Source organism: Macaca nemestrina, chromosome 18 (genome assembly GCF_043159975.1).
Source record: "Macaca nemestrina isolate mMacNem1 chromosome 18, mMacNem.hap1, whole genome shotgun sequence".
Lineage (NCBI taxonomy): Eukaryota > Metazoa > Chordata > Mammalia > Primates > Cercopithecidae > Macaca > Macaca nemestrina.
The window spans coordinates 73,081,756-73,097,264 of record NC_092142.1 but is presented as its reverse complement, the minus strand read 5'-3'; the positions used below and the strand labels follow the sequence as shown (position 1 = coordinate 73,097,264).

At 47.6% G+C, this 15,509-nt stretch overlaps 2 protein-coding genes across 8 annotated transcripts in view; one reads left to right on the top strand and one right to left on the bottom strand.

Moving 5' to 3' along the window:
* Nucleotides 1–1,730, bottom strand: part of AARS1 (alanyl-tRNA synthetase 1) — a 37,829-nt gene extending 36,099 nt beyond the window's left edge. The window contains exon 1 of one of the 2 annotated variants that reach the window (XM_071084922.1): nt 1,598–1,730. The gene's annotated coding sequence lies outside the window, so the exon portion shown is untranslated. The remainder of the gene's footprint in view (nt 1–1,597) is intronic. The other variant, XM_071084923.1, reaches the window with a different exon arrangement.
* A 6,003-nt stretch (nt 1,731–7,733) lies between these two features.
* LOC105491290 (ATP-dependent RNA helicase DDX19B) overlaps nt 7,734–15,509 on the top strand; it is a 42,913-nt gene continuing 35,137 nt past the window's right edge. For 2 of the 6 annotated variants that reach the window (XM_011757531.3, XM_071084925.1), the window contains exon 1: nt 12,466–12,679. In XM_011757531.3, coding sequence (XP_011755833.2) covers nt 12,637–12,679 — 43 coding nt within the window. In that variant the 5' untranslated portion in view covers nt 12,466–12,636. Of the gene's footprint in view, nt 7,844–11,962; nt 12,680–14,970; nt 15,007–15,509 lie in introns of those variants that run through there. The other 4 variants (XM_071084924.1, XM_071084926.1, XM_071084929.1 and 1 more) reach the window with 4 other exon arrangements.

The following is a 15,509-nucleotide window of genomic DNA, read 5'->3' as shown; positions in this document are numbered from 1 at the left end:
CTTGAGGCCAGGAATTCAAGACCAGCCTGGGCAACATGGGAACACCTGAGCCTGGGAGGTCAAAAAAAAAAAAATTTTTTTTTTTTTTAATTAGCCAGGTGTGGTGGTGTGCACCTGCAGACCCAGCTACTTGGGAGGCTGAGTGCAAAGGGTCGCTTGAGCACTTGCGCACTTGAGCACAGAAGTTTGAAGCTGCAGTGAGCTATGGTCACACCAAAACATTCCAGCCTAGGTAACAGGTTGAGACCCTGCCTCAAACAACAACAAATGTAAAGACCCTTTTTTTTTTTTTTTTTTTTTTTTTGGAGACCGAGTTTCACTCTTGTTGCCCAAGCTGGAGTGCAATGGTGCTCGCAATCTCGCCTCACTGCAAGCTCCGCCTCCCGGCTTCAAGGGATTTGCCTCAGCTTCCCGAGTAGCTGGGAATACAGGCATGTGCCACCACACCTGGCTAATTCTGTATTTTTAGTAGAGACGGGGTTTCTCCACGTTGGTCAGGCTGGTCTCGAACTTCTGATCTCAGGTGATCTGCCTGCCTCGGCCTCCCACAGTGCTGGGATTACAGGGGTGAGCCACCGCGCCCGGCCAAGATACTTATTTAAGAAAGCCTTCCCCTTCTTGCTAAGGCTCCCTCTTTTACTGTCTCACAGCCTCAAGTGTTTCCCTTCATAATTTCCACATGCGCTTAATGGCTTGTTTAATGTGCGCCTCCCCCATCAGGCTGTCAGTTCCATCCCAGCAGCAACGACTGTTTTGGGCTATTTTTTGAAACGGAGTCTCTGTCACCCAGGCTGGGGTGCAATGGTGTGATATCAGCTCACTGCAACCTCCGCCTGCCAGGTTCAAGCGATTCTCATGCCTCAGCCTCCTGAGTGGTTGAGAGTACAGGCATGTGCCGCCACGCTCGGCTAATTTTTGTATTTTTAGTAGAGACGGGGTTTCACCATGTTGGCCAGGCTAGTCTCGAACTCCTGACCTCAGGTGATCCACCCGCCTGGATCTCCCAAAGCGCTCGGATTAAAGGCGTGAGCCTCCGCGCCGTCCCTGGGCTCACTATTACAGCACATCCTCAGCATCTAGTATAGTGGCTGCTAAATACGTATTTCGTGATCAGGTATACTAATCCTTCAACAGCAAGTTCGGAATTAACTCACATGCTTCAACGCACACCGAGAAATACAAACTGTTTTACAGAACAGCTGAAGATGACGGTCTAGGTGGGCCTGGACCGGCATCAGCTGTTTCATTTTAAGAAATCAGGGAATGGCTGGCTCACAGCAGGACTCCCCCCAGCTGGCCCATCCTTCCTCCTGTGCTCCCACCCGCCCCAGGGGATTAAAACCAAGGGAGATGAAACCTCAGGTTGGCAACCGTTAGGTCTTGGTGCTCAGCAAATCCACCCGAGGCCGCGACACTCGCAGCGCTCCCGGGAGCGAACGCAAGGCCACACTGTCCAGCTCCCGCTCCCGCCCAGACTGGGCTTCTCCAGGCCACGCGGGGCTTGACCCTGGGGCCCACTGCGGCTGCCGAGCTTTCCCCCCAGGCTGCGGGCCCAGCCGCTCTCCTAGCACCGCAGAGCTCTCCGAGGGCCGCCTACCTCTCCTAGGGTCGCCGTCCCCAGCTCCTCCCTCAGAGTCCCCGGCCAAGGGCTCGCTGTACCTACTACCGCAGGCGCGCAGCTGTTCCGGCCCCAGGACACAGCCGGCCACAACCCGCCGCGCCCCGTCCAATCAGAGCGCGCTGACGGAAAGCACCCCGCCGCGCCTTACCTCATGAGATTTTATTGGTCAATCAACATGCCAGTCAAACTGAGGACGAATCCGCTCATTAGCGGATTCCTGGGAAGGCGGCTCTAAATTGGCTGATGCAACTGCGAGAAAAGATCGGATGGGGTGTGTCACGTGATCGAGTTAGACTCCGACTCCCGGAGGTCGACATTTTGGTTTCCGTAGGCAAATTCCTAATACCACAATTGACATAGTTAATAAGGGGAGACGGTAACGTGTCTCAATAGAGGTCACAGGTCTTGGTATAGTTCTGTTTATTTTAGTTGCTGAGTGATATGCAGCCCTCAAAGATTCTGACGTTGTGCCCATGGTTACACGTGTCCTGGGGAGACCTTGAATGTGGTGTGGAAGAAATAACATCAGTAGTTGAGGTACAATTGGATCGGCATTTGGTCCTCGATTTGCCTTTGAAAAAAAAAATATTTATAGGCCTGGGGGAGGAGGGTGAATATATATACACACACACACACACACACACCCACACACCCCCGCACATATGTATATGCCAGGCGCGGTGGCTCACGCCTATAATTGCAACACTTTGGGAGACCAAAGTGGGAAGATCACCTGAACCCAGGAGTTGGAGACCAGCCTGGTCAACATAACTAGATCCTGTCTCTACAAAAAAAATTTTAAAAGGCCGGGCGCGGTGGCCCACACCTGTAATCCCAGCACTTTGGGAGGCTGAGGCCGGTGGATGACGAGGTCAGGAGATCCAGAGCATCCTGGCCAACATGGTGAAACCCCGTCTCTACTAAAAATACAAATTTATCCGGGCGCGCGCCTGTAGCCCCAGCCACTCGGGAGGCTGAGGCAGGGGAATCGCTTGAACTCGGGAGGCGGAGTTTGCAGTGAGCCTAGATGGTGCCACTGCACTCCAGCCTAGCGACAGAGCAAGGCTCCATCTCAAAAACAAAACAAACAAACAAAAAAAAAACTAGTCAGGCATGGTGGCGCAAGCTTGTAGTCCCAGCTGCTTGAGAGGTTGAAGTAGGAGGATCACTTGAGCCTAGGAAGTTGAGGCTGCAGTGAGCCCTGATCGTGACACTGCATTCCTTGGGCGACAGAGCGAGACCCTGTCTCAAAAATATATATGTATTTATATGTGAGGCATTGTATCAAACATTTCACATGTTTATTTCATTTGATTTTAAAACCGTGTATGAGGTCAGCTGGAGTCCCCTTTTTACAAATGAGGAAATTACCTTGCACAAGTTCACACCCAATAGTATGTTGCAGACACAGGATCCAAACCTGTGTCTATTTAACACCAAAGCCCATGCTCTTAACCACCGCACTATTACCTACATCATCTGATATATCCAAATACACGGGTAATAAATTGTGCTGCTGATCATAACTCAGTTACAGACATTACAGAAGAATACTACTTTTTATGTAAAAGAGCATCCTACACAAAAAGGTCAAGCCCAAAATCCAGTAAAAAACATAAATCATTTTATTTACCTTTCCAGTTCATAGCAGCTCACGAATAGTAATCATCAAACCTAACATTTGTTGAGCACTTAGTATACAGCAGGCACCAATCTAAGCTTTTAATCCTCACAACCCTATAATGAGTAACTATTACTATCTGCTTTTAATAGAGTAAAATAAGGCAGAGAGAGAGGTTAAGTAACACAGAGAAGGGCAAAACCAGGAGACACAAGTGTTTATTCTGATCCACAGTGCCCTAAATAGCATATATTTAGCCTAAACAATCTGGGAAATGAATCAGACTTCTGTGCCACCACACTTAGAAAGCTAAAAGGCATGTATGAATCATACTTTCAAAATAAAATAATGCAGGTCGTAACGTCAATAATTTAGTTCTGCTGCCAGAGTTGTTACTAGGATAGTATCTTCACTAATAAAATAATTATAAACAGATTAAAATAATTTTTTGGCCGAGAGTGGTGGCTCACGCCTGTAATCCCAGCACTTTTGAGAGGCCAAGGCAGGTGGATCACAAGGTCAGGAGATTGAGACCATTCTGGCTAACACGATGAAACCCCGCCTCTATTAAAAAATACAAAAAAATTAGCCGGGCGTGGTGGCGGGCACCTGTAGTCCCAGCTACTCGGGAGGCTGAGGCAGGAGAATGGCGTGAACCCAGGAGGCAGAGCTAGCAGTGAGCTGAGATCAGGTCACTGCACTCCAGCCTGGGCCACAGAGTGATACTCTGTCTCAGAAAATAAATAAATAAATAAATAAATAAATAACTTTTTATTCATCCATTAAGACAGATTGTAGGCCAGCACAGAGGCTCACGCCTGTAATCCCAACACTTTGGGAGGCCAAGGCAGGAGGATAAATGGAGCCCAAGAGTTTAAAACCAACCTAGGCAACAGAGTGAGACTCTGTACAAAAAAAAAAAAAATTCTTTTTAATTAGCTAGGTATAGTGGCATTCACCTGTAGTCCCAGCTACTGAAGAGGCTGAGGCACGAGGATCATTTGGAGCCCAGAAACTGAAGGCTGCAGTGAGCTAAGATCTCATGACTGCACTCCAGCCTAGGCGACAAAGCAAGACCCTTGTCTCTCTCTCTCTGTCTCAATAAATAAATAAATAAATAAATAAAATTTAAAAAATTATAAAAACAACAGCAAACAGAAACAGGCCAGCATGATGGCAGAGTTTCACTCTCGTTGCCCAGGCTGGAGTGCAATGGCATGATCTCGGCTCATGGCAACATCTGCCTCCTGCCTCAGCCTCCCAAGTAGCTGAGATTACAGGCGCCCACCACTATACCCAGCTATTTTTTTTTTTTCTATTTCTGGTAGAGACGGGGGTTTTCACCATGTTGGCCAGGCTGGTCTTGAACTCCTGACCTCAGGTGATTCGCCTGCCTCAGCCTACCAAAGTGTTGGGATTATAGGCGTGGGCCATTGTGCCCGGCCGCCTTGTCTCTTTTTTTTTTTTTTTTTTTTTTTTGAGACGGGGTCTCGCTCTGTCACCCAGGCTGGAGTGCAGTGGCCGGATCTAAGCTCACTGCAAGCTCCGCCTCCCGGGTTCACGCCATTCTCCTGCCTCAGACTCCCGAGTAGCTGGGACTACAGGCGCCCGCCACCTCGCCCGGCTAGTTTTTTGTATTTTTTAGTAGAGACGGGGTTTCACTGGGTTCGCCAGGATGGTCTCGATCTCCTGACCTCGTGATCCGCCCGTCTCGGCCTCCCAAAGTGCTGGGATTACAGGCTTGAGCCACCGCACCCGGCCCCCTTTTTTTTTTTTTTTTTAGAGATGGAGTCTCACTCTGTCACCCAGGCTGGAGTGCAGTGGCCCGATCTCAGCTCCCTGCAAGTTCCGCCTCCCGGGTTCACACCATTCTCCTGCCTCAGCCTCCCAAGTAGCTGGGACTACAGGCACCCGCCACCTCGCCCGGCTAGTTTTTTTGTATTTTTTAGTAGAGGCAGGGTTTCATCGTGTTATCCAGGATGGTCTCGATCTCCTGACCTTGTGATCTGCCCATCTCGGCCTCCCAAAGTGCTGGGATTACAGGCTTGAGCCACCGCGCCCGGCCAAGCCTTGTCTCTTAAAACAAAAAAAAAAGATAAATTGTAATTAAGGCCCAATACTCTCATTCCTGTATAACTAATGGTATTTTTCTGTGATATTTTTCTCTTGTAGATAATGTCAACTACATGCTAGAAAGAAAGCTATCTTAATGCAATGTGCAAATTATATATTTTAGGAAACTACTGGCAATTTCTTGATTTATTCTAGGTTAAGCAAATAGGCCTGTAGGTGGGAGTGAGCGCTATGCACATGGCTTGCTCTCCAGTAGAACATTTGTTGAACTTCATCTTGGGGCATGAGAAAGATAACCAAAGGCCTCAAGATAGTACAACAGCTGTGATTGCGCCACTACACTCCAGCCTGGGCGGCAGAGTGAAACCCCGTCTTAAAAACAACAGGCTGGGCGCGGTGGCTCATGCCTGTAATCCCAACACTTTGGGAGGCCAAGGTGGGCAGATTACCTGAAGTTGGGAGTTCAAGATCAGCCTGGCCAACCTGGTGAAACCCCATCTCTACTAAAAATACAAAAATTAGCTGGGTGTGGTGGCGGGCACTTGTAATCCCAGCTACTCCGAAGGCTGAGGCAGGAGAATCGCTTGAACCCGGGAGGCAGAGGTTACAGTGAGCTGAGATTGTGCCACTGCACTCCAGCCTGGGTGACAAGAGCGAAACTCTGTCTCAATAAATAAATAAATAAATAAATAAAATTTAAAAAATTATAAAAACAACAGCAAACAGAAACAGGCCAGCATGATGGCACATGCCTTTAATCACCACACTTTGGAATTCTGAGGTGGGTGGATGGCTTGAGCTCAGGAGTTTGAGACTAGCCTGAGCAACAGGGCAAAACTCAATCTCTACAAAAAAAATACAAAAATTAGCTGGGTGTGGTGGCATGCATCTGTAGTCCCAGCTATTCAGGAGGCTGAGGTGGGAGGATCGCTTGAGCCAGGGAAGCAGAAGAGGCAGTAAGCCATGATCGTGTCACTGCACTCCAGCCTGGGTGACAAAATGAGACGGTGTCTCAATTTTAAGAAAGAAATGGAAACAAGTGGAAAAAAAGAAAAAAAAACTAATATAGCTTTGGAAGGATGTAGCTCTAGACTCTTAACTCTCCCAAGGCATCTTAGCTACTTTATAGCATCTATCAAATGGGTTTACAATGCTCACTTACTCGGTACTAAGTCAAATGGGGATGGCTGAATTTTTAAGAGCCTCTGGGCCGGGCGCGGTGGCTTACGCCTGTAATCCCAGCACTTTGGGAGGCCGAGGCGGGCGGATCACGAGGTCAGGAGATCGAGACCATCCTGGCTAACACGGTGAAACCCCGTCTCTACTAAAAATGCAAAAAATTAGCCGGGCGAGGCGGCGGGCGCCTGTAGTCCCAGCTACTCGGGAGGCTGAGGCAGGAGAATGGCGTGAACCCGGGAGGCGGAGCTTGCAGTGAGCCGAGATCGCGCCATTGCACTCCAGCCTGGGCGACTAAGCGAGACTCTGTCTCAAAAAAAAAAAAAAAAAAAAAAAAGAGCCTCTGAAGGAATATTTCAATTGAGCATATTATCATTTTTTTTTGCCTCACGTATTTTTCAGACCATAAAACGCTAAAGGAATCACCTAGGATCTAAAATGCTGCTAAATTGAATAGGCCTGGGATAGGGCCTGAGAGCCTGCATTTTTTTTTTTTTTTTTTTTTTTTTTTTTTTTTTTTTTTTTTTTTTTTTTTTGAGACGGAGTCTCGCTCTGTCGCCCAGGCTGGAGCGCAGTGGCCGGATCTCAGCTCACTGCAAGCTCCGCCTCCCGGGTTCCCGCCATTCTCCTGTCTCAGCCTCCTGAGTAGCTGGGACTACAGGCGCCCGCCACCTCGCCCGGCTAGTTTTTTGTATTTTTTAGTAGAGACGGGGTTTCACCGTGTTAGCCAGGATGGTCTCGATCTCCTGACCTAGTGATCCGCCCGTCTCGGCCTCCCAAAGTGCTGGGATTACAGGCTTGAGCCACCGCGCCCGGCCGAGCCTGCATTTTTAACAGGCTTCAGGTGATATTTATGCTGCTGAGAGATTATACTTGGAATACCAAGGGTCTAGTTTAGAGGATGTGCGTCTCCACCTATTTGTTCAGATGCAAAATTTTGAAAAGTTTGACCCACGGGGGAGATGCTAATGGGTCGTCATTCACCAAATGAGTGACCACTATGTGTTAGTCACTGAGGATCAAGATTAAAGACGGCAGACACTGCCCTGACCTCATGGAGTTCCCAGACTCACCAGGAAGCCAGGCATTTAGCAGGAAACAAAGCCCTCTGCGAGAGGCTTGCGCTGTGGTCCCCCGAGTTCCTAGGCGCTTCCGCTAGCGCTGTACCGTCCCCTCAGTTGATTGGCTGACAGGATTTCCAGGTCTCAGCCAATGAGGCTCCGGCTTGGCCACTGCCAAGAGCGGCGGTTGTTGGAGTGCAACTGCCATGATCAGCTGCGATGGCCGGGGCTGCCGGCCAGGTCCGAGGTCGCGCCCTGCGGCGGTTTCCCATCACCCTGCCTGTGGGCGACGTGAGTATCTGCGAGGGTAGAAGCCAGACCCTTTCCCCCATATTTAGATGCCTTCCTCGTCCCTACTCCTGGGAAGAGGAATAACAGGATTTCTCGAGGTTTCGGCCCAAGGTCTTAGCCTTGTGATCTAGAATCCTCCAGCTGTGAGGTGGGTACTTCCTGTGATTTCAGGGTAAACTGAGACTGGCTAGACTCACGTGGGAGTAAATGTAGGAGACTGAATTCCAATCCAGATGCTCTTATTCCCCGAATCCTCTTCTCTCCACGCCCACTTTGGAAACCAGGTTCCTTCTTAGCTGGAGTCTCACCATGCGCAGGTGTGTTGGAGGTGAACTGAGGAGAATCTGGAACCCCGATGCTATTTTCAAGTTTTTTGTTTTGTTTTGAGACAGGCTGGAGTGCAGTGGCACAATCACGACTCACTGCAGCCTTGAACTCCTGGGCTGAAGCAATCCTCCCACTCAGTCTCAGGACTAGCTGGGACTACAGGCTCGCGCCACCACACCCAGCTACTTAAATTTTATTTGTTTATTTATTTATTTTGGTAGAGACGGGGTCTCCCTATGTTGCCTAGGCTTGCATATTTATTTAGTAGAAGAAAAAACACATGCAAAAATCGTGTACGGGAAGGATAAACGCCAAATTTAGGATAGCTGCTGTCTTCCTGGGATGCGGATACAGAGATTATCAGCTGGACCTTAGTAATTTTATTTCTTAAGTTTTGAGGTGGGAATCTAAGTATTTGTTACATTATACTCTTTCTTGTTTGTCTGAAATACATTTTTAAGAGGGAAACATGGAGCCAAGCACAGCTGCACACACCTGTAGTCCCAGCTACTTGGGAAGCAGAGGCAGGAGGACGTCTTGAGCTCAGGAATTCAAGGATATAGTGTATGCTGTAATTGTGCCTGTGAATAGCCACTGCACTCCAGCCTGGGCAACATAGCAAGATCCTGTCTCTAATTAAAAAAAAAAAAAAAGAATCCCAGCACTTTGGGAGGCCGAGGCGGGCAGATCACAAGGTCAGGAGATCGAGACCACGGTGAAACCCTGTCTCTACTAAAAATACAAAAAATTAGCCGGGCGCGGTGGTGGGCGCCTGTAGTCCCAGCTACTCAGGAGGCTGAGGCAGGAGAATGGCGTGAACCCGGGAGGTGGAGCTTGCAGTGAGCCGAGATCGCGCCACTGCACTCCAGCCTGGGTGACAGAGCGAGAGTCCGTCTCAAAAAAAAAAAAAAAGAAAAGAAAAGAAACATGCATATGGAAAATAATATCAGAGGATAAAGCATACTCAATCCACCTCCACGCTTCTAGAGACCCTCACCAGGAGCAGCCACTGTTACCAGTTTTGTGTGTATTTTAACCTGTTTTTTTTCTTTTCTTTTCTTTTCTTTTCTTTTCTTTTCTTTTCTTTGAGACAGAGTCTTGCTCTGTTGCCCAGGCTGGAGTACAGTGGCGTGATCTCAGCTCACTGCAAACTCTGCCTCCCGGGTTCAAGCAGTTCTCTGCCTCAGACTCCTGAGTAGCTGGGATTACAGGCACCCACCACCATGCTCAGCTGATTTTAATATTTTTAGTAGAGATGCGGTTTCACCATCTTGACCAGGCTGGCCTTGAACTCCTGACCTCGTGATCCACCGCCTTGGCCTCCCAAAGTGCTGGGATTACAGGCGTGAGCCACCGCACCTGGCCATTTTTTTTTTTTTTTAAGAGGAGATGGTATCACTATGTTGCCCAGGCTGGCTTCGAACTTCTGAGCTCAGGCGATCCTCCAACCTCAGCTTCAGGGGTAGCTGGGACTGCAGACACAGGCCACTGCTCCTGTCTTCTTAGGCATTTTCTATAGTGTATACAAGCATATATGGGAGCTTGGGGACTTTTGGGGTGGGGGTTCCTGTTTGTTTTGCACAAGTGAACCTACTATATATGGTCCTGCACCTTGGGCAATGTAATTTTTAACCTCATTAAACTGTTTTGCAAACTTCATTAACCTCTAGCCCTGTGAAACAATATAATTTATCTGGGAAAATATCCCCAGGGTTGCTTCTGAAGTGATGAGATGTAGGTCATGGCTACCTAGGCGGTGTTTGCCTTTTTCTTTTTAGCACACCCTCATGTGTAAGGTCAAAAACAAAAAACAAAACGTCTTCTCCAGTTAACCCTGTGAGAGTGCAGGAAAAAAGAATCATAGCAAGCAGAGTGTTCCCTGGAAATGCTTTACCCTTTCTCAAAACATTTTTACTACTACAGTACAGGTTAAATTCCACAGAGAGGCCGGGCGCGGTGGCTCAAGCCTGTAATCCCAGCACTTTGGGAGGCCAAGACGGGCGGATCACGAGGTCAGGAGATCGAGACCATCCTGGCTAACACGGTGAAACCCCGTCTCTACTAAAAAATACAAAAAACTAGCCGGGCGAGGTGGCGGGCGCCTGTAGTCCCAGCTACTCGGGAGGCTGAGGCAGGAGAATGGTCTAAACCCGGGAGGCGGAGCTTGTAGTGAGCTGAGATCCGGCCACTGCACCCCAGCCTGGGCGACAGAGCAAGACTCTGTCTCAAAAAAAAAAAAAAAAAAAAAAAAAAAATTCCACAGAGAACCCACCATGGCTTGATTTTTGTTTTTGTTGTTGTTGTTATTTGTTTGTTTATTTGAGATGGAGTCTTGCTCTGTCGCCCAGGCTGGAGTGCAGTGGCATGATCTTGGCTCACTGCAACCTCCGCCTCCTGGATTCAAGCGATTCTCCTGCCTCAGCCTCCTGAGTAGCTAGGACTACAGATGCCCGCCACCATGCCCGGCTAATTTTTTTTTTTTTTTTTTTTTTTTTTAGTAGAGACGGGATTTCACCACATTAGCCAGGATGTTCTCGATCTCCTGACCTCGTGATCCGCCCACTTCAGCCTCCCAAAGTGCTGGGATTACAGGCGTGAACCACCACGCCCTGCCTTTTTATTAATTAATTAATTTATTTATTTTTGAAATGGAGTTTCACTCTGTTGCCAGACTGGAATGCAGTGGCACGATCTTGGCTCACTGCAACCTTCACCTCCCGGGTTCAAGCGATTCTCTTGCCTCAGCCTCCCAAGTAGCTGGGACTACAGGTGCATGCCACCCCACCCAGCTAATTTTTGTATTTTCAGTAGAGACAGGGTTTTACCATGTTGGCCAGGATGGTCTCAATATCCTGACCTCTCGTGATTCACCAGCCTCAGCCTCCCAAAGTGCTGGGATTACAGACGTGAGCCACCATGCCCAGTCTATTTATTTATTTTTCTGAGACAGAGTTTCACTCTTGTCACCCAGGCTTCAGTGTGATGGCATGATCTCAGCTCATTGCAACCTTTGCCTCCTGCGTTCGAGCAATTCTTCTGCCTTAGCCTTCCAAGTAGCTGGGCTTACAGGTGTGCACCACCATGCTTGGCTAATTTTTGTATTTTTAGTAGAGATGGGGTTTCACCATGTTGGCCAAGCTGGTCTCAAACTCCTGACCTCAGGTGACCCACCCACGTCGGCCTCCCAAAGTGCTGGGATTACAGGCTTGAGCCACCACACCTGGCCTCTATCTTAAAAAACAAACAAACAAACAAACAAACAAGGCTGGGTGCAGTGGCCCACACCTGTAATCCAAGCACTTTGGGAGGCCAAGGCAGGTGGATCACAAGGTCAGAAGATGGAGACCATACTGCCTAACATGGTGAAACCCTGTCTCTACTAAAAATACAAAAATTAGCTGGGCATGGTGGCGTGGGCTTGTAATCCCAGCTACTTGGGAGGCTGAGGCAAGAGAATTTCTTGAACCCAGGAGGCGGAAGTTGCAGTGAGCTGAGATTGCGCCACTGCACTTCAGCATGGGTGACAGAGTGAGACTTCATCTCAAAAAACAAATAAACAAAAACCCAAGTGCTGAGATTACAGGCATGAGCCACCACACCTAGCTCTATTTAATTATTTTACTATTTTAATTTTATTTAATTTTTTTTCTAGACAGGGTTTTGCTCTGTCACCCAGGCTGGAGTGCAGTGGCACTATCATGGCTCACTGCAGTCTAGACCTCCTGGGCCCAAGTGATCCTTCCACCTTGGCCTCCAGAACTGCTGGGATTACATGCATGAGCCACCGCACCTGTCTGTTTTCTTCCTTTTTAACATTGTCCTGGTTATACAACCCTTACATAGGAGAGCTGCGATTCCTCTTCTTGGAGTACAAATTTATGAGTGCAGGTGCCCTTTTGTTACATGCATAAGATTGCATAGTGGTCAAGTGGAATTTTAACCAAATGGGTTTTTTGACAGGGCTGATTGCCAACACCTGGACATTTTAAATTACCAACCTGAAAAGGGAAACAGCTATCTGCTTGTTTTGCATTTTGGTGACTATTGTTAATGGTTTTCTGTTTTGATATATTCAATCTGTTCAATCTGTATTAGTGCCTTCTCTGCCACTGTGTTGGGTGGCAATCTGACTTTGTTCTGTGGTTGGAGAGCCAAGTTGACCAGAGCTTAGGCATTTTAAGATAACTACCTCAGCTTGATGGGAAAGCCTGCTCTGCCCGGGGTTGAGGGGTACGGGCGTAAGGGTGACAGAATCGACAGCCCCAAGTGGGCAAAGGGTGGCCAAACAGGAGCGGCCTCCGACGTCACTGTGGCGCGCCGCTTCCGGTCTGCAGCCTTGTAGTGGGGCTGGAGCAGAGCCTGCCGCGAACCCCCGGAGCCCACGGTCAGTGTACCGTGCCATCCCTCCAATCCGAATCTGCCAGCACGAGCCTCCCACCCGCGCCTGGGACCATGGCCACTGACTCATGGGCCCTGGCGGTAGACGAGCAGGAAGCGGCAGCCGAGTCGGTGAGTTGGCTTAAGCCCTAAAAGGGTTAGGGACTAGTTCTGGCCGGAGACTTGGTCCCTGGGAAAGGGTGGTTCCTAGGTTGATTAGAGACTGGATGGGGTGGCTGGGAGGATAGGGATGGAGCCTGGACCCTGAGGGGGCTTTGTTTACGCAGCCGCCCCCGCGTTACGTAAGCGCAGGTGAGTGCTCCTGTCGGTAAAGCGCTGAGCCGCCTGTCTGTCTTCCTGGAACCAGGAATGATCGTAGATTGTACTCATCACCCTAGATTGTGTTTTGTTTGTTTTTAATTGAAATAGAGACATGGTCTTGCTAGGTTGCCTAGGCTGGTCTGGAACTCCTGGCCTCCAGCAGTCTTCCTGCCTCCGCCTTTCAAAGCACCAGGATTACAGGCTGAGCCACGGCTCCTGGCCGCCCCGGTTTGTAATAGCTATTTTAGGTGTCATTCTCCACCTCTAGATTCAGAGCTTCTTTGGCTCAGGGACCATGTCTCTGCTCATATTTGTGTGCTTGCTCAGTGATAAATGATGGACCCAGTAGGTCTGGCAGTCAGCAAATCCTTTCCTCATCGGCTTCACTTTGTTCTTTTTTTTTCTGCGCCTGACACATGGTAAGGAACATATGTGTTAAACACTACTGCATAGAATTAATTTCTCCCACCGAAACACTTTAAATTCTAGTAGGCTTTAAACCTACTTCTATTAGTACTTATTTCTATGACTTCCTCAAGAACAAGAACCTTGTCTTTTATATTTTATAGCTGATAAAAAATAAGTTGTATATGCACATTGTTTAAAGAGTCAAGTGATTTTAAAAATAATGGTTCCGGCCAATTTTTTTTCCTCCCCAGAGGCAACTCCTTTTTTTTTTTTTTTTTTTTTAGAGACAGGGTCACACTCTGTTGCCCAGGCTGGGGTGTAGTGGAGTGATCTTGGCTCACTGCAGTCTCTGCCTCCTGGTCTCAAGCCATGCTCCCAACTCAGCCTCCTGAGTAACTGGGACTACAGGCATGTGTCACTATGCCCAACTAATTTTTGTATTTTTTTTGTAGAGATGGGGACTTGCCATGTTGCCCAGGCTGGTATCGAACTCCGGGATGCAAGTGATCCACCTGCCTCAGCCTCCCAAAGTGCTGGGATTACAGGTGTGAGCCACCATATCCAGCCTCTTTTTTCTGTTTCTTTCTTTCTTTACATATATTTTTTGAGAGAGGGTCTTGCCCTGTCACCCAGGCTGGAGTGCATTGGCACCATCTCTTGCTAACTACAACCTCCGCCTCCCAGGCTCAAGTGATCCTCCCACCTCAGCCTCCTGAGTAGCTGGGACTACAAGCATGAGCTAACCTGTGCAGCTAACTTTTTAATTTTTTGTGAAGATGAGGTCTCGCTATATTATCCGAGTTGATCTCCACCTCCTGGGCTTAAGCCATCCTCCCACCTTGGCCTCCCAAAGTGTTGGGATTATAGGCCTGAGCCACTTCGCCTGGCCCTTTGCTTTTCTATAAAATTTATTTTACTTGGAATTCTTAATTGCCTTATGTTTTTGCTTCATTTTTTTTCTTAATTATCAATTCAACCCCAAACTCTCTTCCAGTTGTCTAAGTTTATCTCAAAATGCTTAGACTCATCAAATATTCTATCAATTCCATTTCTCCCAGGCCTTTTAAGTCTGCTTCAAATTGGACTAGTTACTCCTGTCTTTAGAGCACAGTTCATATTGGGGGATAGAGGGAACAGGGCAAATTTCCCTTCAGCCTAATTCTGCAGATTCATTTCTCCTTTCTCTTGTCTTTTGGATCTCTTGGATCCCTTCCTTTCTGTCCTTCCATTCTTCCGTCTTTCTTGATTTATTCCTTATTTTTGTGCAGCCATCTGTCAGCTTTCTAGAGGTGTACAGGAAGTAAATTACTTTAAGAATATTCCATGTTGAGGTGGGGGGAGGGGGGAGGGATGGCATTAGGAGGTATACCTAATGTAAATGATGAGTTAATAGGTGCAGCACACCAACATGGCACATGTATACATATGTAACAAACCTGCACGTTGTGCACATGTGCCCTAGAACTTAAAGTATAATTAAAAAAAAAAAAAAAAGAATATTCCATGTCTTAAAAAATCTAATTTTGCCCTGTAATTTGGATAATAGTTTGGCTGGGTATAGAATTGTAGGTTGAAAATTACTTTCCTGCCAAATTTTAAAGTTATTGTTCCATTGCCTTCTAGATTTCTGTATTTGTTGTTGAAATGTTTGAGACCATCCTGATTCTTGATGTGACTTGTTTTCCCCTTTCTAGGCTTGGAGAATCTTCTGTTTTCAATATTCAGAAAATGTATGGTAATATGTCTTGGCATGGGTGTATTTTCATCCATATTACTGGCCCCTGGGTGTGGGTACTTTCAATCTGAAAAACTCTTGTTCTTCAGTTATGAGAACTTTTCTTGAATAATTTCATTGTTGATTTCTTCTCCTTTGTTTTTTCTTAATTCTCTCTTTTCTGGAACTCACTCACTTTCTTTCTCTCTCTCTTTTTTTTTTCTTTTTAAGACAGGGTCTGTCTATGTTGCCCAGTCTGGAGTGCAGTAGCTATTCACAGGCAGAATCATAGTGCACTACAGCCTTGAACTCCTGGGCTCAAGGGATCCTCCTGCCTCAGCCTCCCTCATAGCTGGGACTACAGGTGCGCACCACTACACAGCTTTTCCCAGAACTCTTATTAGATGAATGTTGTATCAGTTGGACTGGCCCTTTAGGTTGTTTTTTTTTTTTTTTTTTTTTTAGATGAAGTTTCGCTCTTGTCCCCCAAGCTGGAGTGCAATAGCGCGATCTTGGCTC